We start from the raw sequence: 22,586 nt of genomic DNA on the forward strand, positions 1-22,586 counted from the left end.
GCTCTGACAGACTGGAGCATGAGTAAAATGTAAACATGTCGGCGACCTACGTTTGGAGTTTAATGTTTAACACGGTGTCTACATGTATGTGTGTAAAGGGCAGTCGGTACAAAATGGATGCTTTATTATTAACCAAATTATTCGACCCTCTGAAATGACGTACGTTTTGTACGATATTGCATAAACAACAGCTTACAATTTCGTGTTTGGATATGAAATGTCTAGCCATGTGTGTGCGCAAATTCATTTTGTAACAGCACAACAGAATAGTACATGTATATGACTACAAGTCTTTATTCAACACAAACATTACAATTTATACACTAAGAACAACTTAACTCGAGCAAACAACGCCGGGAAGCATAAACTGTTATTTCTGTGGATGATAATTCTATAGCTGTAATGTTCTAACTCTACAAATTAGTGTAAAAGGCTAAGTAGTCATACTGATGTTTTCGTTGTGTTGAAAAACGCAATTTTTAGAATATATTTCGATGTTTGGTTTATTTAACACATTGTAAGACAAAAACAAAGTACTAAACATTCAGAATGCTTAGCTAAGACTACTATACAATGACACAATCAATTCTACCCTCTCGTTCTGTCATATTCAACATATACCTCCTTGTAATGGTAATTTTGTAACCCAGTTGCCTAAACTACTAGTACATTCCTTTCATCTACGAGGAAACTTTATAATACAAATATTACAATTGTCTTGTCGTCTGTAATATAGCAAGACATCAAACTCGCATCTTCTCTTTTTTTTCTTCTGAAAAGTATTAGCATTGCGTATTTTGAAAAAAAGCTATATTGTAGTCATTAGTGAAATCTTACTATTACTTCGACTTACTGTAGATACATAAATACCACATTTTTACAAAGTAGACCCAATCATATAATGACAAAAATAATGGAGCAGTCTCATTGGTTCTCGTCATTGTCACGTCACCGTTATAATGAAACTTGATTCTATGACATTTTGGTATTATTTTTTTAAACATACTGAAATGGCAAAGCGTAAATGCGATGATGACCCTAAAGCATGACGTAACAACGTGTGGACCAATGAAATCGCTCGAACAAGACGTAACAAAGGGTGGACCAATGAAATCCATTGAGAACGCGACGTAACAACGCGCGGACCAATGAGATCGCCCCGCGTCGGTTCTAACAGAAGCCGCACGTCCGTCTGCAGTTGGTTCTGAGGTACAGGTTGCCAAGGGAACAGAACGTGACGAAATTCCTGCATCCCGTGTAGACGTCGACACACGTGTCCTCGCTACCACTTACGTCTGAGCGGGAAAACAAAGAAACCGGGTTAACTGTCGAAGTAAATGTATAAAAAAAAGAATGAAAATATGTTTTCTTAGTTTCGCATTGTGAATGCTAGTAAGGTCGAACGCACCATACCAGTACAGGCTATATAAGACCAGACTGTGAGGTTTGATTCACCCACAACGGGATGGACATACATCTACTCCATCTATTCGATAAGTGCATGCGTGCGATTGGAGTTCATGTTCAAGGTGTGGTTCGCGGGACCACCAACTTTATATCCTGTCCGAGAGGACGTCCCCAACCGAAGTTAGGTACTCATTTTTACTGTCGAGTTAGGAAATGGGAGGAAAGTGCCCTTCCCACTGGCATTGTTTATGTAGAATTGCTTTACCAACCTGTGGTGAACGGGACGCAGGTCGGCAACTCGGGGTTCCTGCTCAGGACTTGCCACTCCCCGTTCTTGCCGCAAAACGCCATTTTCTCGCCCTTCAGCTGGTAACCCTCCTTACACGAGAAAGTCAACATGTCCAGGAACTGAAAACGCTCTTCCGCGGCTGATGAAATAAAGAGATATGATAAGAAAAAAACTCAAAGCACTATACAAAATGAAACAAGAGCTGTTAAAAACAGAACAATTTGATACCTCTTTTTTTATTTCATCGTCACGCGACTTTAAGCAGCCAATGGCATACTGTGCTATGAGGACTGTCAAGACCAAGACAATATGACATCTCTCTTTAAGCAGGCAACATGGCGGAATTTGAATTTCGTCATAGTCACGTGATTTCAAGCAATAGCGTACCATCTGTGAGCCCGTTGGAGTCGCGTGTTTCCCCCTCCAAGGTCAGGGGGAAGGCGGCTCTGCTTACTTCCCAGCGTCCGTTCGGCAGTTCCGGCGCGTCACACGTGGCCTGGATCCGCTCGCACCGCGGCAACTGCAGGCCGATAACCTCGATCTCTTCTAGCTGCAGGAGGAAGGATTCTTTATTGACACAACGTACAGGAAGGATAAAGATAACGTGAACAGAATAATTCGAACAACGCGACAGATTCTCTGAAGTGACTCAGAATGAGAATGTCAAGCCTTCCATGGAAGCTGTCATTTCATACACCAATAGATACTTAGCACTACGGGAACTTTAACTTTTAAGTGACCTACCGTTGGAGACCGTGACTTTGTTGTGGGTATTTCTGGTTTGGCAGTCGTGAGATTCTGCACTTTTTGCGTCGAAACGGTAGGGGTCGCTGTTGATGTCGCTGGCATCGCCGTCGTTGTTGTGAACGTCGCCGTGGTTAGAATGCCCTGAGCATGCGTCGTAGGCGCTGTAACCGCGACGGTTTGGTTGAAGACGTTGTTCTCGATTTCCGTGACGACGTCACCTTCTGACAACGGCGTCACGTTTTCCGTAATGACGTAATTCCCCGGTGACAGCGTGGTTGGCGCCGGGGCCGTGACGTTTTCGTTGATGACGTTGCTCTCTGGCGTTCCAGCACCTGCAACCGAGTTGTCCACACTTCCGTCCACACTTCCGGTCGGGCTGTCTAGCGGGAAGAGCTCCGGATCGTCCTCCAGGTATCCGTACGGATACTCCACCACGATCGCCTTGTTGTTGTCGGCGGGGGACAGCGCCTTCCCGGCTTTTCGTCCGTTCGGCCACGTGACCTACCAGTTCGGTGGCGAGGATTCCCGAGCCCAGCCCGAAGTGCGCGATCGGCTCGGCCTGGGACAGGTAGCCCGTCCCGGCATCCACCACGCGGACCTGCGAGGCGCCGCCGGAAGTTCTGATGACGACACGAGCTCCTCGGGCAGGCGCACCGTGTCTACAGGGGGAGAAACGACATAATCATTAAAAAATGTTTAATTAGAGAAAAATAGACCCTCTTAATATTGGTAAACAACACTGTGTGGCCCACTGGGGTATAAGGGACCGGAAAACGCATTGTTACTTTAAAAAATGATGATGTGTATCTAGCCAATTATACTTTGTTTGAATAGAGGGGAAAATAAACTCTTTGACTCTCAACAATCAGATTTGAGATGGCCAAAATTATGCTGCCTTGTCCTCGAAGAAACAAACAAATAAGCAAGCAAACAAAGAAACCCACATATAAACGACACAACGACATTTACACGCTGACGTTCCGGTGACCGTCTGTCCCCTTCTTCTACTTCTGCCTACCTAGTTTTCGGCAGGACCCTGATCCAGTTGTTCTGCTTGCCGAGCCGCGGCCTGTGGACGGACAGCGTGTCCGGGAGGTCAGGGCCGTGAGACAGCAGCAGCTCCAGCTGTCCGTCATGGTCAAGGTCAGCTGTCACACCGCCTGGGAGGTCAGGTCAGAGGTCAGGAAGACATGGTTTCATTTTTTTTAATTTTAATTTTTATTAAAGCACATAAAATTACACATATATACTTATATGTCATGGATAAAAAGGCATTCAGAATTAATTATACTCATGGTGAAAGTCAGCTATCACACTACCTGTTGGTTATAGGTCATGTTATGTCACAGGGTCATATTTAAGGTCAGGAGGTCAAAGAGTATTTGGAGGCATTACGTTTCACCTTTTAACTCGACAGTAAATAAGTAACTTTCTATTTTTACTTTGAGTTTCTGGCTTTCATCTCAATTCAGTGTAAAGAAATGGGCGAAGATGTTTGGAGAGCTTACTTATATACTACAAAAGGTAAATCAGGCAACTGGATAACTTCTCTGAAGAGTCAGATCTGTCAGTAAGATAATCCCGCTCTCACCTGTCCCGTATCTTCCCGCCTCCACTGCGTCTCCGGCATCCAACTGGTCAAACACGGGCACCTTCCCGGCATCCCTCTGGCGCACTCTGGGGACATGGCAGGTTGGGAAACGTACATTCATGTATCAGCAAACGTAGAGTATTGTCACATAATGCTTACATAGGCTAGCTTGACCTTCCTAGCCCTTATCAATTAACCGTCAAAACCACCTCCCACCCTTCATGAAACCGTCGCTAGTTGGACATGAAACACACAAACTCGCATGTCAGCCGCCCAAAACAATACTTCCGTAAATGGAAGTTAAACGCTTTCATTGTCTCTACACTAACTCAGTCCCATAGCTATACACCGTGAGGCAGTCCACACAAGTTCTCCACCTCTGGCGGTGATCTGCTAATCTGGTGAGTTGGGCCGCAGTCTTTCCCGACCACTCCTTGATGTCGCTGAACCATCCATTCCTCCCTTCATTCCTCTCCCCCATATACTTTATACATCCTCACCTGTACAGCGTGTTGGGCGCTATCCTCCCGGCGATCCAGTTGACGACGTTCTGGAAGAACACCTCCGTGGCGCCGTCGTTGTCGAAGTCTGCGGCGAACACGGACATGACCGGAGACGGGCGCTGGAAGTTCTTCCCTGCAACGTTCTGTGGAGACGCCAGGGGGCGTGGTTAGCTCGTAGCACGTACTGCTTGGGGAAAGGAATTCTTTTATAGTACTGACATGATTGGTGTCTTTAACCCATGAGTATATGTGCATGTGTGTGGCCAAATGCATGCAACATTGTATTTTAGAAGATGACCTTTGTTATCATGTGTTATTCTACGTCGGGGTTCTCTCCCCCTCTCCCAGGAGTTATTGAAAATCACCAACAGGTGACACATATTTCCTGGTGAAACAAACAAACCTTGAAAATGTGTCTGCCGTCCTGTGCCCGTGTCTGCACCCACAGCCGGTGAGGACCCATCCAGTTCCCGTAGACGATGTCAAGCGTTCCGTCCGCGTTAAAGTCCGCGAGCGCCACCCCGCGGCTCTTTCTGGAATGCCAGTGGTCGTCATGGAGCCTTGCGTCCAGTATACCTGTAGTGATCAGTGACAAAAATATACATTTTCTTTCAGCCTTTGCGCTCGAAAAAGGGATATAGATCTTGGTATCCTAGCGGTTTTCGTTTGAACTGCAGGAGTGATTTTGTTGGAGACTTCTAATCAGGATGACTCAAGACAGGTTGTACTATTGTAACAGTGGGGGGTTTATACGACCCGGCCGATGGGTCTAGACCTATGCTTACCTGAAGGTTCCGCCACCTCCTCGAAGGTGCCGTCTCCCCTGTTCTTGAGGAGCAGGTTGGGGGACTTGCCGTCAGTGGCGACGAAGATGTCGGACATACCGGTGTCGCTGACGATCGGTCCCACCGCCACACCGAACCCCCCTGGAGAACACGGAACAACACACAAGCTTTAAAGGCACTCAATCCAACTCAAGGGCGGCAAATCGAAAAATACTATGTATGAGGATATCTGTCTAATATTGACATCACACTGCCATCATTTAATACTTGGAGCGTTTGAAATACATTGTAGGCCAAAAGCAAGCTACGTGCGGCATCTTTTTATTTGGGGGTACCGCCCATAAATAGCTAGAACCAGCCTCCTGGAAACATTGTGCAGTAATTTTTCTGGCACGGTTCTGGATACGCCGTGCCTGGGCATGCATGGTTCTGGATTAAGCACGATTCTGGAAACGACATGTTATGACATACCTGCGAAGAAGTTGACGCCGACTTCTCCCGCTACGTCACTGAGTTTGATGCGTCCGGCGGTGACGTCACTGTCGTCCATGTCCATCTCTATCATCTTGTGTGACGCGCCGCTCCAGCCGTCTGACGTCACGAAGAACGAGTACCGGCCGGAACCCTAAACAAACAAACAAATAAACAAACAACTATAGGTCACGCTAGTCAAGTCTCATGGTGTCTAGATCTGTGTGCCCCAGGTTACAACTTTTTACCTTTCTTGTACCACCAATAAATAGCTAGAAGCAGCCTACGATACGAAGCAAAACCGTTTTCCGTCAGCCACATCGCACTTTGTCTCACAGTATGCTATGGGATAGGGTTGATTAAAAGAGAAGTCAAACCCCTTAGACATAGTTTTAGACATAGCTATAGCTCTAGACAACTACCTTTCATCATGTAGATTTTAGTTATTTTATACTACGTTTCATTGTTCTTTTATGTTTGTAATCAGCAATTAGCCCCCGGGCATGAATTTGCAATAAACTTCTATTAAACTTACTACACATTATTAAAAAAAAGTCCATAAAATTGACTTCTGTCCATAAAATTCAATTTTACTGTCTTATAGTTGCTTTGGGTGCCTTTAAAGCAGTCCCGTCCCACACCTTGATTATGTTACAGGACCCACCACAAATCTACAGCTTTATGGCCGGCCCCAGGTCAGGGGCCAACTGCTGCCGTGTCAGGGTCACCTGAGTTAGCGCCAAGTGGCAGCCGCTCGAGACTCCTGATCCATAAATTGTAACCCCCAAATTACATCCCTTGTCTGCCAGTGACAGGTGGCCGAAGCCACAATGTTGTATCCAGAATCGTGTTTTATCCAGAACCATGCTTAGGCACGGTTCTGGATAGTCGAGGAGTATCCAGAACAGCGCCTTGGGCAAATAAAAAAAAATACTAGTACGTTGTTGGATACGAGAAGACTACCCAGAACTTGATCCTAACCTGATCTTGAACTAAGCACGGTCCTAGATAGTCTAGGTGTATCCAGAACCGTGCCTTGAGAAAATATACGTTCTTATGATACGAGAAGACTACTCATATTCAGAACCTGATCCTAATCTTGATAACCCATTCAGGCATACAAGTTAATAACTAGATATGCATGGTTCTGGAAAATTAAACCCTCAATACACGTACACCTACCGTTCTGTCTATACAGGCCACGGACTTTCCGGACAGGGTCTGCCCGAGCCCCAGGTTGTACTCCTCCCTCAGGACGTCCCTGTACCTCCCCTGGTGGAAGTGGTAGAGTCGGTCGGCCTGCGCCAGGTCGCTGTCCTCCACGCTGTTGGACTGAGTGTTGACGATGTAGATCTCTTCCCAACTGAGGTAGGGAAAAGCATGTAATAAAAAATAAGTAGATGAAATAGACAATTTGTACACTGAACAAGACTATTTCCTGAGAGGGGTGAAGTAGGCTATTTACATCAGGGCCCAGCACCCTTCACTTAACCGCGACGGGGGCCGACATCGTCTACTAGATACCTTTGACCCAGTGGTGACGCCACACTTCAAAGAAGCCACGTGACAAGCCTCACTGGGTCAGTCTACTGAGGAAGACCAGAGTGACTGGTCGAAAGCTCTAGGTGAGAGAATTTTTGTGTTGGACCAAAACTTTTACGAAACATAGATGGAATCTCTATGAAAAACGTTCTGCTGTAGTACCGGTCCCAATGAAGGCTACCCGGAGTACCAACATAAAATTATTTTGTCGATGCATGGAGTCCTAGCCACAAACCAAATTTCAGAACAACCCAAGATGACGTTCACACATTTGACAACATTTAGACAATCATACGATTCGGATGTCGCAGTGTTTTCAAGAACCAACAAGGATGCAAGACTGTTTTGAGATGAGTCATTTTGTAACATGTTCAATCCTGTCAGCAGCAAACCCGTTAAAAGCTAGCTAGGGACGACCCTTCTACTGATTGTCATCAATAACCAACGATTTAACCTTTACACTTAACTGTAACAGTTGCACATTTTCGTTGGGCTAAGGGTTAGATCAGCTGAGATGAAAGACATTTTGCAGTACAGATCAGAGTCTAACATGTTGATCCTCTCAGCTGCCAGCCCGTTGAAAGCTAGCGAAGGAGGATTCTTCTGCTGATTGGCATCAACAGTCCACAGTTTCTACTACTGTAGCATTTCAGGCAGACTAGTTTTGGACTAAGGGATAGATGAACAGAGATGAAAGTCATTTTTGTAGGACAGATCAGTCTAACATGTTGATCCGATTGTATTTGCTGCTAGCCCGTTGAAAGCTAGCTATGGACAATGCTTCCACTGATTGTCATCAATAGCCAACTCTAGCAGTTTCTAGTACTGTAACATTTTCTTAGACTAAGGGATAGATGAGCAGAGATGAAAGACATTTTTGAAGGACAGATCAGTCTAACATGTTGATCCGATAGTGTCTGCTGCTAGCCCGTTGAAAGCTAGCTAAGGACAATGCTTCCACTGTTTGTCATCAATAGCCATCTCTAGCAGTTTCTAGTACTGTAGCATTTTCTTAGACTGGGGGATATCGATAGATGAGCAGAGATGAAATACATTTTTGTAGGAAAGATCAGAGTGTAACATGTTGCTCATGTCAGCTGCCAGTCTGACCATCTGGCCTACCGTGCGGATCCACCCTGCAGCTAAAGTTGTAGCAACAGTTCCAGCCATTCGGGGAATTCTTTCTTCGCACAATTAAGCCGCGAGGGCGGCAGATACGGATCTCAGGAATCCTGGCTATGCTTGTTCCAAGTCGGGGTGCGACCTTCACTCTCACAAGGTGGTAACTTTCTCAAGGACAAGAAGCGTAAATCTCCAAGAAGATGTGAAAACTTAGAACTGGAAATCGTATGATGTTCTGATCAAGCTTCATTGGACTGGGAAGTCACTTGAAGTCAAAGTTATTTCAACGAAACCAAATGTTTTATTTTTTCTACCTGCCAACCGTTCGCAAACTTGTCAGGGGAAATTAAGTATATTGCAGCGACACCTTGCGGCAAAACAAAGGGTAGCAGTGTCCATGGCGGCAGCTGATAATCACTACCCGTTTGCATATGGATTTTGCTTCTGTTAGAATATTAGAATAATTTTTACGCTAGAAGATCAGGTTGTTTTATATTTTATCGTTTTACAAACATGCAATCCTAACAACGACAAAAATGCACACAGAAAATTTTAACCAATATTCTGACGTCCTACCCATCTCCGTCAATGTCACAAGCGGCCACACTGATGCCATTTCCTTCCGGGTCACGCAGGAAGTAGTAAGGGGATTCTGGGTTGTTCACTGCGATGTTCTCGTACCGTCTCGTCTCGGGATTCCATTTGAGGACGAGATTTGGGCTGCCATAGCTGCCAATGAAAGAGAAATCAAAATGTGTAAGCGAGAACAGAAACATACCACTTCATTTGTATCCTGTCAATCATGTTAGATAATGCCCTTGGTCTTGTAGAATGTTTGACGTCAGAGCCGCCATCTTAGTTGGTTAAACCATGAAGGTGCCAATCACATACAGTCAAATCAACTTCTGAGTTCAACCAAGTTGTTTCAACCAATATGGCGGACATTGTTACGTCACAGCGATTGTCAGTTGTCTGAACGAACTTGTGATTGATGAATAGATGTATATAAAAAAATCGTATAAAAAAATAGTTCCTGGATACCTGACGACGAAAATCTCCATTTTGCCGTCCCTGTTGACGTCAGTGACAGTCATGCCGTAGTACCGCTGGCTCGGGTTGGATCCGTCCGCGGGGTCAAGGGTCAGTGAGGTCACGTCCTCGAACATCGGTCCGGCCACAGAGCGCTTGCGCAGATCTCTAGGCAATCTCTGTGGTAGTATTGGTATTGGTGGTAACTGAGGGTAAGAAAAAGGAAAAAAATACAGAATTAACCCTTTAAAAACTATCAATCAATCAATCAATCAATCAATCAACTAGACAACCAACAAACTAACTAACGTTTAAACCAACTAACAAACCGTCGATGAAGGTTAGATATCCAGGTAAAGAGATACACAAGAAAAATCTGACACAAGCAACTTCTGGACAAATATATAATTATACGTCCCCATGTAAATAAAGGTTAGCGTTTAGTTCAGTTCAGTAAATGCACATACGTATCCTTCAGAAAAAAAAGACAAAGACAGTTCACGACTTGTTTGTGGTGTGGGAGCAAACATCCGGTGGTTTTTACTGGTGTGCAGTGCGGTTCGCACGTGCTTGCAGAGCCGGTCTCTGACGACCCGTGTTTAGAACACACCGCTGGCCTTTTCTTCCCTGTCCACACTGGCGAGTTTTGTTGGGAGAAACCCGAGTCCTGCCAAGTGTTTATTCGGTTGTCAGAGAAAAAGTCAGCGGTGGGACAAAAATGCCCGCTGGCGGCCGGCCGGTAAACAGTTCTAAATAGAAAACCGACCTCGGCGGCATCGTGTCAGGTCAGTTTGGTTTGCAGATTGACCCTGCTTCCTTCGCACTTCAAGGCAACTGCCGACTTCAATATACCGTAATGCTCTAAAGGATGAAGTGCCAGCAACGTCCATAATATACAAAATTTGTGCAACTTTTTTGAGAAGTTTTAATACAAAGCGAACCACTAATAGAAATTATCAAGTCAGTTCAGTTCCCTTTCAACATAATACATCAAAACAGCTGCCGACTTGAAATAAGCACCGATATAAACACTTAATCTAGCCCAGTAACCTTTGTGACTTCTGTTCTACTAACATGTCCTTGAACTGAGTTGAGCTAAGACAGAGGCTTGTATAAACGAATGATGTATTGATAGAATAGGAAAATTGTCACTGCATTCAGTATTAGATCTTTCGTATTTGTTCTTGCTCGTCAGACTGATGTTGTGTCATGAATGGGGTCCAAAAACTTTTTTTATATCAGGACGACTCGGTCTAATTCCCTCAATTCTGCCCAACGCCCTGGGCCGGATGCATCGTGGCCAAAAAAAAACACACACATAAAAGCAGCGTCCAACATTCGTAATTTTTACTATGTAGAAGACCATCGGACAGACGAAAAACGTTCTGTGTTTGTTTAGTCCCTCTCGACAAGCTGCCCCTTGTCACTCAGCCGAGGATACGCCTGATGTTTGGTGTGTTTAATTCCCGGATCGTGATTGTGTAAACTGTGTCTGTGAGACTACAGAAGGGCGTTACACAACTCCCCATCGGCATTACTCAATCTCCTCGCGCGCACGCTACCAGAAAGACTTGTAGTCAGTCCTTAAATACAGAGTCGTAGAGTCGTGATAAAATTTACCTGTTCTTTGTACTGAAACTGGCAGTTGATAACACCTTTAAGTTTAGTAAAAGGTAAATTTTATCAGCCTCTACCAGACTTCAGAAGCCGCTGAAAAGGGTAGAAATTGGCCAAATAGACAGAGATAACTTGTCAGGGGAGTTGGTCCACTAGATCGAGGAGGATAGTTTTTTCAGGAACGATAAACTGCACCTTTTAGCAGACCGGCTCCCCTGTCGTTTTTGCCAATTTCTACTCTTTGCAGCCGCTCCCGAAGCCTGGTAGAGGCTAGAATTCTATTTTATACGTTGAACGTCTGTACCTACTTGTGCACAGCGTCTTTCTGTCTACCCAGCACCAGTGAGAGAGTATATAATATTTCAGGAAGCCAGGTTGAGATTGGTATCTTTTCACCAAGTCGTTCGACCTGGGCCCACGCTATCTTAACAACTCAATTCCTGACATTTTCCGCATTATACAAACTTCTTAGGAATCTTCGCCTTCTGAAAGTACTTATGTTAAAAGAACCATTTGCTACTTATAAGGATTTGGTAAGAACGTTGCGTAGGATGAGAGTGTACAGAAAATCCCGAAGGTGCCCAAGGTTCTACAGACTCAAAACAAACGTTAATGTCGCTGGAAGTGCCCGGAAGTTATATCGGTTCTTGTACAGTTGAAGAGATTTGTTTGTCTGTAAATATTGCTTATCTGGATATCACACATTCAGGATTTAGTTTTATGCCTTACTGGGTTAGAATCAATGACGGTTCTGCATAGTCTCTATGGTATCGAGAACCGTGCCTACCATGGAGTTAAAAGACACAGTTGTTTTTCTACCTCCATGTGCCTACCTAGTTCTGTGCCTGATTTTGGACGTGTTCAAGAACGCAGAGTTGCTCCGAGGTACGGTTCTGGATACGCGTGTACTATCCAGAACCGTGTCTGAGCGTGGGTCTGAATGAAGCACGGTTATATGGATACAACAAGAGGAGGTCTCGGAGGTTAGTCGGACAGGACGACCTAAAGATATCCCCCGGTATGTCACACCGAGGCACGAAATCTCCCAGCACCAATTAAAGAAACAGTTAAACTCGGACACACACTGGTACAACTGTCCAACCTGATCTTTTGGTGGCTACATACAAAGCAGTATCAAATGGACAAGACAGTATAAAACTGGCAGGGTTGTATCCAATACGTCCTCGACTGTACTGGTGAAATAAAGATACCGACACACAAAAAGAAAGCCAGACGAAAACGCCTAAAAGGACGTCACAAATAATAAGCCTGAACATAAACCTCTGATTGGAGAGTATCATTCATAGTATATTTCATTTCAGTGATTTAAGTGATTGCATATAAAACAGAGCAAAGATAACAGTGGTCAAGACAAAAAACATCTCCTTCCCTACATGTACGTTTATATAATAATATAACCATATATATAATATTGTTTTAGTCAGAGATGATATAAAATTAAGTATAGTTATAATCGTGGATACAACATACAGCGTACTTCACATCTTTCAAAGAACGGCTTACAATTTTTCCCGACTTTTACGACGAAGTATCAAGACCTTCACCCTAACCGTGGAGCTGACATTGACACGCCCAGGTTTTGCTACAGGCCTGATGATAAGACCAGGAATGTGGCGGCCAGACCTTCCACTTCCTGAAAGTCGGGGACCATACAGAAATCTATTCTCCACCAAATGTACAATTAGGCTGGACTTTTCCTTCCCACCCAATGGTCTCTATTGCATATGATACAGAACCGTGCCTATCTGGTTCTATGCCTGTGTGAGTTAGGGTTAGGATTAGGCGCGTAGATTCGCCCCATGCACGGTTCTGGATACGCGTGAACTATCCAGAACTGAACATTAATATATATTGTTCTGGATAAAGCACGGTTCGGTATTAACTACCTAAATGATGCTATTGACTGATAATAGCAATATTAAGCAATAAAATCTATAAGAAGATTACTAGCAAAATACAAGCCTATTTGTCTAGACATCTCCACAAGGTCTGCACAAACAAATAGACTTCGTCTGACGTTGACGCCACGACTGCGGCACGCTCCCCTGTGCCCGTCTGCTTCCCGCGCGTTGTTATGAAAGATTGACAAGTTTCCGTTTAACCAGACCTCTGCTGACCCGCGACCACAAACTGGCCGCCTGCCCACGCCCACTTCGTACCGGGCCCGACGTTTTAACAAGTCTGTAGGCAGTTGTTTCTATCACCAAGGAGCTTCCATGAAAGCTCCTTGCTATCACTGGTTAGACGTTGTGACCTTGGGAAAGGCATTTCACACGACTTTCCTCACTCCACCCAGCTGTAAAATGGGTACCTGACTTCGGTTGGGGAGGTAAAAGGCAATAAAAGGAGAGGGATGGGCCCTTGATACAGTGAATCACCCAGCCACTGCCCCGACGACCCGGAAAAGGATACGGGACTACCTTTACCTCTTTACTGAGTACGATTCGTTTAAAAATACAGGGAACGTAGCGTTGTAACTTAATAACAAAGGAGTGAAGTGGTGCACTTGACTCTCTCTCCCTTTCTCTGTGCGTGTTTGTGCTTGTGCGTATCGTTGTTGAAAACTTTATAAAGACTTGAAAAAAACAACAACTTTTGTCCCTACACCTTGTTATCTAACACATGGTTCAAAGCCCACGACGACTAACTAGTCCAAACTTTCGCGGGGAGTTGAAAACCGCTCCGGCTGTTTGTGTCCAAACTTAGCCCGCTGGGAGACAAACTGGTTCGCCCGTTAAGAGACCAACAACCTATCGGCATGACGAGAAAAACAAAGTTGGGAACTCCAGTCGAGAAATTCCTGCTGAAACGTGCTAAGTGCGGTCAGTGGAGTCAAGGGAACATTACACAACTACAATACCATACTGCAGAACATACGGCAATATCTATTGTCATTTTGGGCCCAATAGAAAACCAGCATCGCATCTAAGCTTAGCTTAGATTTTACAAAGCAAATTCTTTATAAATGCAATACATCGAGCAAACTTCCCATTACGGTTAAAAGAGCATACCTAAAGTACACAAGCAGAAGAGGTCTTGCCGAAGTAAATTAGGGCCATTCTTTCATCTTTTTAATGCCTCGGTTGCTCGCTTTTCAATTTTCTTTTTGTGGTTGCGATGTTGCATGCGACTTTCTCTTTTTGTGTAATTTTTCTTAGGAGAAATCGTTTACTAGTATTTGCACCATGCTCGGTTCTGGATACGCGTGGACTATCCAGAACCGTGTCTGTGGATGGTTCTGGCTGAAGCACGGTTCTGGATGAAGCACGGTTCTGGCTGAAGCACGGTTATGGATGAAGCACGGTTCTGGATGAAGCACGGTTCTGGATACCACAGGCCAAGGTATTTGAGGGTGCCGTCCCGGTTTTTGACATTTCGTCTGTCTTGTAAAGCCAAACACACGAGCAGGTGCTTCACGTCTGTTATCAGCGGTCAAACAAACATAACCTCCCGGGACAACCTGCCGCTAAATGTAGGAAATGTTTCTTTTACAAGCCCAGGTACAAGCGTGTGCGTTTTCTTTTCCCCGGAGCTAAGGTATACAGTAGCGGGACATGGCGTCCGTCCAATCTAACCGTGTTGATGTAAGGATGTCTCATCTTATTTTCACAATGCCGTAAGTGGGTTAGGCTGGATTATGGTGAGTGAGTGTTTACACTACAGTTAACGCCCTTTGTTTCTCTTCTAATTAGATGCTTTTAAGGTGATGTAATTCTTTTCATATTGAAGATTCTACAAATTATCTACCCATCTAATTATCTATCTTTTCGTGTATTTATTCATCAAGCAAAATGTTAGATAAAATGTTTTGCTTAATTTGGCGGTGTCAAGAACTGTTCTTGTCCATAAACAAAAGGTTTTTCTTTATAAGGAAAATTATCAAATTGACACAAAATAAAAGTTGAGAAAAACTCACCTCACAGCCGGTGATCTTGGAAGGCCCCACTAACTCGTACCCTGGTGCGCATGCGTAGTGCATGGTGATTGTCGGCCTGCCGAGTCCGTCCGGCTCCAGTTCAGGTCTGGCCCGACCGTTCTGCAGGGTCTGGGGACAGGTAGGGGGTGGGGCGGGGGGCCCCTGGGGGGTAGTGGGGGGAGGGGTGGGGGTAGCTGTGGTTGTTGTCGGTGGTTCCGTCGGTGCGCTTGTTGTAACTGTGCCCCAAGAGGTGAAAACAGTATATTAGTTTCCTATACAATTCAATTAAGTTCGAGAAGTATCTTTTATTATTTTTACAATTGTTGCACAATAAAAAAAACTACGTTTTACCCAAATCCCTCCACTCAACAGAATCTATCAATCAAATTTATAGGACGACAATTGTAACTGGTACAATGGCAAGTTGGTAAACACTAAACAGTGCTATGTAACGAGTTTAAAGATCTCGTGAAATGAAAAATATACTGGTACAATATATTGGCCTAGATTTTATAAGTAAACCCGGCCAGTTAGGTCATGACATAAGAAAGTCCCTGTACTCGTGCAGGATAAGACTATGATGATTTTACACAGCTGATTCGCATTGAAGCATGCTGGAAAATGCATTAACGACATTTACACGATTGCATAGCCGTGGTCTGTATGTTGTTCTCGTTGCGGGAAATAAAATGGCACTGAGCGGCAACTTTACTTGGCCATGTTGACCCGATAATGAGCTGGTCAGGACAGGGTTGCTTACAAACAAAAGTCAGATTATGTATACAAATGTTTGATTCACAAACAAGCGGAGGGAGCGGGACATGTGGTTGTTGTTGACTTGTCATTTCCACCCTTCCGGCAAGCCTCTACCAGGCTTCAGAAGCGACTGGAAAGAGTAGAAACCGGCCAAAAAATAGACTTATAACATGCCACGGGAGTTAGTCTGCTAAGGATGTTCAGTTTGCCGCTTCCCTGGCATATTATCTGTCCATTTGGTCAATTTCTACCCTTTCGGCCGCGCCTGAAGCCTGATAGAGGCTACCATCCGGCAGTTAGAGGACGAGGGTTCTTTTCCCTTATCGCAAAGTTATTCGGAACTCTCTGGTAGCAGACAAAACACATTTACAGACGCGGGCGTTATGTTGGAGTACTTCTGGTACTTACAGCACTTCCTCCGTCTAGACAACACGAGAGACCAGCGGAAAGAACGATTTTATAAGGTCAACACCGACATCAAAACTTGGTAAACCGATTATGCAAGGTCACAGAGGGAAGAAAAATGTGGTAAACCGATCATTTAGGGTCACCGATGGAAAAAAAAATACTGTATGATTACTATGAACTGATAATTTAGGGCCATGAAAACGATATGAAAAATTGGGAAACTGATCGATAATTACAGTTCACGAAAAGAAAAAAAGGTAAATAGAACATTTGAGGTCACTAAAAGGGAACTTCTTCTTAAGAAAGAACTTCGTAAACCGGTAATTTATAGTTAAGAAAAGAACCAAACTTGGTAAACCGATCATTCGGAGTCACGAAAGGGTCAGCAGAAGAACGCAAACTCGGGAAACCGATTCGTTAAGGTCACCATAGTAAGAAAACCGCCCCTTACCTGGAGTGAAAGTGGTGAAACCGGGGCTCGTCGTCAGCTCGGTGAAACTCAAGACGTCTCCTCCGCCGCTCCCCTCAGACTCTGTCGTCGCGCGGAGATCTTGAGAAATTGCAGGGGTGGGGAGGGTGGAGGTCTCCGTAAGGAGGGTGGTGGTAGTAGGGGTGGGATTGGGGGTAGGAGTGGGGAGGGTGGTAGAGGCGGTGGGGATGGGTCTCCAGCCAGGCGTGGTCTTCTTGTCGGGTGTTGTTGTCGGGGTGGGGGTGGTAGTGGGGGGTGGGGCCGGTACCCTCGGGGGGTAGGGCGGGGGGTCCCCGCAGACCTCGTCCAGCGGTCTGGACGTGATGTTCTCGTACACGGCGCGGTAGTCCTGCAGCACCGTGGCGCGGAAGTACACCGGCCCGATGTTGCACCTCGTGGCCTCCCAGAGAAACGTCACCCGCGTGAAGGTCTTACTCTCGTCCAGAAACGCCTCGCTCACCACGGGCTTGTTCCAGATCCCCCGCACCTCGCTGCAGTCCAGCGCCTTGGTTCCCGGCGGGCGGTTGTACCACCAGCCCTCGACGATCCGATCTTCTTGTACCGTACGGGCCTGGAGGATGAAGCCGATGAACGGCGGTCCGCCCTTCAGGGTGACTTTGACGCGGAGCGGCAGGCCTTTCCTGGTGACGGCGGCGTTTAGGGTGATGGCGTAGTCGCCAGTGCCCTGCTTGATGGTGTGCTCGTGTCCCGGCCGCATGGTCCCACAGAACCACCATCCTTCAGTACATTTCACCTTCAAACCCAGGAGGAAGGTCATCAAAATGGCGCAGGTTCGGAGAAATTCCATTGTCTGCTCTGCCAGATGTTAGCTGAGGAGTCGGTCGGCCACACGACACACACAGACACGCGCGCGGCTTGTCGAAAATTTAGGATGTAGCTCCGGGAATCCTTGTAGGAGAGGGGACGGCTCTTTCTCCACAGTTTACTCCGTTCGAGAGGCCGCCAGACGGTTGTGTGTCCGCAGGGATGGGTTAATCAAAGTGATTACGCGGGCCAATGGCGAACCCCGATCTTTTGATCTCGCAGAGCAAGAAGTCGGTACGACCTCATCCGGTACAATCCGTCGCACGATAAATTCTGCCCTCTTTCCAGCCGTCCTGCTGGACGAGCCCACTGATTTATTTTGGCAGGGGGGAGACCGCGGGATTGGTTGTTGAATTGATGCTTGGCGTCGCTGATTGAAAGTTACCTTTTGAGTAATGACGCAGTAATTATGTTTATTATATAGTATTGTTTATGTAACGTATTTTAGCAGTATCCATGAAATGTAGATATTCTGTCAAAACTCTTTCAAATTCACCCCATGTTATGCTGCCCCTCCCCGCAAACATGGTACCGCCCAAGGGTGTTCCAATCGTCATGGCAACGGTGTTCTGGAAACGCCCCAAATCTGGCCGTCCTTTCCCGGCCTTGCCACACCACGAGCCCAGATGGAAGTGATTCCGTCATAAAAAAAAGTCTGATTCGCACAAGCTTTACCAACAGACGTGCCAGGCCGGCTTTGGCAAAGCAAGAACACGCGTACGCATTTCGCTCCCAAATCCTTTCCTTCCGCGAAATCGTGGGCTTGTTTTTGGCAAGGAAAAGTCTCTTCCTGAAAATTGTCGCCAGACGCACTGGATGGCGCGGCCGTGTGCCTAGCATTGCTGACAGGCACGGCTTGGCAGAGGACACAATTTCTCACCCGTGTCCTTTTAATCCTACCTCTTGAACTCCTGCCACAAAAACAGAGGGGCATCGGCACGGAATTTTCTCAGAAAAAACACAGCATATCCAAAGTGTCGTCCTGCCCAGTCGTGTGCGGTGCCGCAGGGTAGCTGGGATCGGATGTGCGCTAATATTTGTTGTCAAACAAGGTCGGCATCTGTGCAGAGACAACACGGACCCAGAGGCCCTACGAAATGAGAAGACTCCCCAAAACACAAGAAATTTTCTGTGACGATAGAAAGTAGACTTGAATGGAAGGGTCATTTTAAATGCTAGCTTGCGTAAGTTACGTTTGAACGTTTACAGCTGTCAGTGTGGTAATACAGATGTATGTCTTTTAATGAGGTTAGACATCCAGGATAGAACATTATTTTCTTAAGTTGAAAGACCGTAAAACTCTGAAAACACGCCCAAAATGTAGTCTTGATCTGTAGGCCATTGCAACTCCAGACAACTTTTATGGAGTGTCAAACACAAGTCTTTAATGCAGCACAGTTTCACACTGTGGGTAATGGGCAGACAATTTGCTGCCCCTAATGAACATGCCTGTTGACCACCCCTCACACTGTGTTTGTAGTTGTAAACAATAGAAGAATTGCAAATCCGCGAGGCTTGTTTAGTTTTGGGCGGGGTGCCTTCCGCATGACAACAATAACTTTATTTACAAAATCATATCCAATGGCTAATTGCACGTACAGTGTCAAAGAAAGCAAAGTAAAGCAATAGAGAACAAAGTAAAGCAATAGAGAACAAGCAACTACTGTCTGATCAACTATAACTATAATCAAGGAGCTTATAGGTCTGCTATTATGAGGTTTGACTTCTTTGAAGGCAGTGGACAATGAATGGTCCCACGTTCTGCATAATGAGTGGGTTTTGTGATCTTACTGTAGAAACATGGACTTTTAGTCATCATCTAAATGGTAAAATAATGGGAGAAATTGTGGCAATTGTTTGAAATAATCTGTTTCTGTTGGTCTCGTAGTAAGTACCACAGTGATAAAATGTAAGTCAAGTTTCTACAGCATTCATCAATTGGGCAATATTTACTTAATCTCTCGTGGCAATATCCCCCTGCAGAAATAAGGACAATTGAGAACACAAAGCAGTGAAAACAGCCAGGGCTAAATCCGGAGCTAAGATAACAGTTCACGGTGCGGTGTTGTGTTTTGGTTCGGCCTGACACCGTAATTGATTAGCAGAACACGCGTTTTAATGACTTTATCTTGTCAGGGTGTTGTCATAATGTCGCCAGATAAACTGTGTTGGTTTTTGGTCAGTTGGGACTAATCTGGGTACTTCATTATTTTCTTTAGATCCTTCGATGCACGCGCTACCGCATAATTAGCCCCAGTACTGTGTATGAATGTAGCAAGATAATCTTGTAACCGTTACATGTACCTGCGAACTGCTTCAACACTCATTGGGCCATTACCCGTACTTAGCTTGCAAGAGCATAAATGTACAACAATATCGTTCAATCAGTCATTCTTTTGAACCCAACCCACATTGACGTGTTTCGGAAGAAGAATACGTCATTCTGTACTAGTACGTATGTTTTCAACTTACACTCGCATACGGAAGGGACAAGGAAGGAAATATGTACCAAAAGTAAAAACACAGGAAGGAATTACGACAACAGTAGATAAAAAAATGTAGACACGCAAATCAAATTTTAGACACGCAAACTCTGGTTCTCAGTCACGATATGTCTTAAGCTGTCCATTTGTCTTCTAGAATTTTTTCATGTAAATAAAACGCATATTCCTGTGAGAGAAAACTGTGGAATTCTTTCTCGGGTGTGTCTGACAGCCAGAAATGACAGGAATTCACGCGTGTGGTCGTCCGACAACAGGAGGTAACAATCGTACGATCCCGATTCCCCGAGTTGCTCAGCTTCGTGCAACTTCGGGCAGGGTACCGACCGAAGGCTTCCGGTGATGACGTCATGACTGATGGTCTGACTCACGCCTCCGTCATCTGCAAGCAGATACGCGTAGGGAAAATTGCAGTTCACTCTTTCATTCTCTCATTCAGCTCTGTGACAAAAAAGTCCCATGCGAAGACCCCAAGGCCCATCATCAATAGATTTGGTACAAATGACATTTAAAAGGACTAATATTAAAAAACTTTTAAATTTTGAAAAACGGGACAAGTTTACTGGTTTAATTAGAGAATCTTCCCAACCAACATCTGCTTGGACCGAATGTTTCCGGTGATGACTCACGCCTCCGGGATGACGTCATCAGTGCGTGTTGTCGGTAAAAACTTTCTCACTTTTACGCGATATCTTCGACTTTATATCGCGGTTTTGTGTCAGGATGTGGAACAACAATACTGAGAACTCGTGAGTCACGATTTCTCAGTACCATTATTACTCATCCTGTAGTACTGGCACAAAACTGCGATGTTCAAGTATTTGCTGCTAGTTTGATGAGCCATTTCGCTGTCCGAAGTTGGAGATCACATAGGACCACACTCGTAAAATTTACCACAAAGTCTTGCTTGACGCCAGACTTCAAGTGTACAAACAAGACACAAAATTGTATTCCCACATGTACATGCAGAGGTTCAGTTTATTCTTGACGTGTTTTTGGCGTTTTTATCGTGCTTTCTTTTGTTACTGAGTGTATTTTTCTTTGCCAGCCAAAATCCGGCATGCCGCCAACTGTCTAGTAGCCTCCAAAAGATCAAAACAAAATCACTGTCGATAACTCACATTGACAAACCAAATCACTGTCCATAACTCAACGTTACATAAAAAGACCAAGCGAACAGCGTGAACATCAAGTCGCGCGACAGAACAGCTCAATACGGAACCTGACATCCGAGAACTGAAAGGGTCTCATTCACGACCGGCAGAACGGCGCGCTGTCACGGTCTAACCGGTCCGTCTCAGGGTCAGAGGTCGTCTCGGGGTCAGGGGTCCCGGTTACACGGGTCATCACGGATCGTCACGGTCACGGCAGGATGAGTTAATTTGGTTAGTTTCGCGCAGTTCCAGCTATCAGTTGGGAATGTAGCCGTGCGGGACTGCAGTTGTGATTTTTACTATTATTTATGGCATGTACACGCCTAGTCTCTGGTGGTGCAGCTTCGGTACGTGTACGTCGCTACCCTATGCAGGAAACATTACGATCTTCTACCCAACACCTGCTTGGATGGAGATTTGTGAACTGTAGCCCTCCGTCAAACTTCCTAAAAGGTTACAAGTAAGTTTCGTAACTCCAAATAGGAGACAGTCTAATATTCGTACAAAAAATACTGCCGCTACTTATAGGAGGCCATCATAGAACTTGTAAAAGTCCATAGTTTTGCCAACATCTACCCACATACCAAATATCACAGTCATCCATAATCGGCTTCTCGAGTTACTCGCATGCTCACGTTCGTAAACTTTTCACACAGACCCAAAAATAGAACTTTTTTGGCGAAATGCTGCCACATAAATTCGTCTTCGGTCGTCGTACGATTTTGATGCTGTAGGAGTTTCAAACGAATTGTATTACAGCTAAGGTCTAGTCTGAGCCTTTTCCAAATCTTGCAGGACATATGCAACGGCTATCCCAAGAATGCCTTCACTTTGCAATCGCACGAAGTATGTGACCGGGCCATAAGGACCCATAACTTATAAGTGGTGAAACGTAGCCCCTCAGTCCGTCGGCAGTCTGTCTCTCGTCTCGTACTTGGCACGGATCTAGATGAGACCTGACCCCGGCTGACTGAAGACATCCCGTGCCAGTCACGGAGGGAAGTGCTGGTCTCCACCAGACTAATAACGCGGAATCAAATTCAACTAAATTCGAAAATAATTGGCCAGGGAAGTTTGCTTGTCATAGAGTCCATTTTCCCCAGCATGTTACCCTTTCCGCGTGCATGCTGGTAAAAAATAAATTAAGAGACAACCAAATGAATGGCTGACCCATTCTGATGGATGGCAAAAAACATGAACTGATATGTGGAGAGGAGGTAAGGAATGGATGAAAGAAAAAAATAATAAACTAGAGGAAGGGTAGCTATATATAGGAAACAACGAAAGGAAGGCATGAAATGATAAAAGATAAAGAGATGAAATGAAGAAACGAGCAAGAAAGGTATTATACTCTACTGTTTGTTTTAAAATGCCGTAGACCCCATTTTACCGCCTCTTTACCGTCTTAAGTGTAAGATAAGGTAATCCAGGTT

The 22,586-nt window shown here is 45.1% G+C and overlaps 1 protein-coding gene across 1 annotated transcript; it reads right to left on the reverse strand.

The window, feature by feature from the left end:
- Window positions 1-270: 270 nt before the first annotated feature.
- Window positions 271-17,859, reverse strand: LOC109474636. The gene is given in 16 exon segments (XM_019774983.1): window positions 271-1,295; window positions 1,677-1,835; window positions 2,084-2,246; window positions 2,441-2,944; window positions 2,946-3,102; window positions 3,462-3,603; window positions 4,035-4,120; window positions 4,535-4,680; window positions 4,941-5,113; window positions 5,323-5,463; window positions 5,794-5,947; window positions 6,976-7,156; window positions 9,034-9,186; window positions 9,499-9,692; window positions 12,693-12,757; window positions 16,656-17,859. Coding segments are annotated over 16 exon segments (3,369 nt in total). The 5' UTR covers window positions 17,482-17,859; the 3' UTR covers window positions 271-1,170.
- Between the last annotated feature and the right edge of the window lie 4,727 nt (window positions 17,860-22,586).

This window comes from Branchiostoma belcheri, unplaced genomic scaffold (assembly GCF_001625305.1).
Source record: "Branchiostoma belcheri isolate BF01 breed outbred unplaced genomic scaffold, Haploidv18h27 scaffold31, whole genome shotgun sequence".
Lineage (NCBI taxonomy): Eukaryota > Metazoa > Chordata > Leptocardii > Amphioxiformes > Branchiostomatidae > Branchiostoma > Branchiostoma belcheri.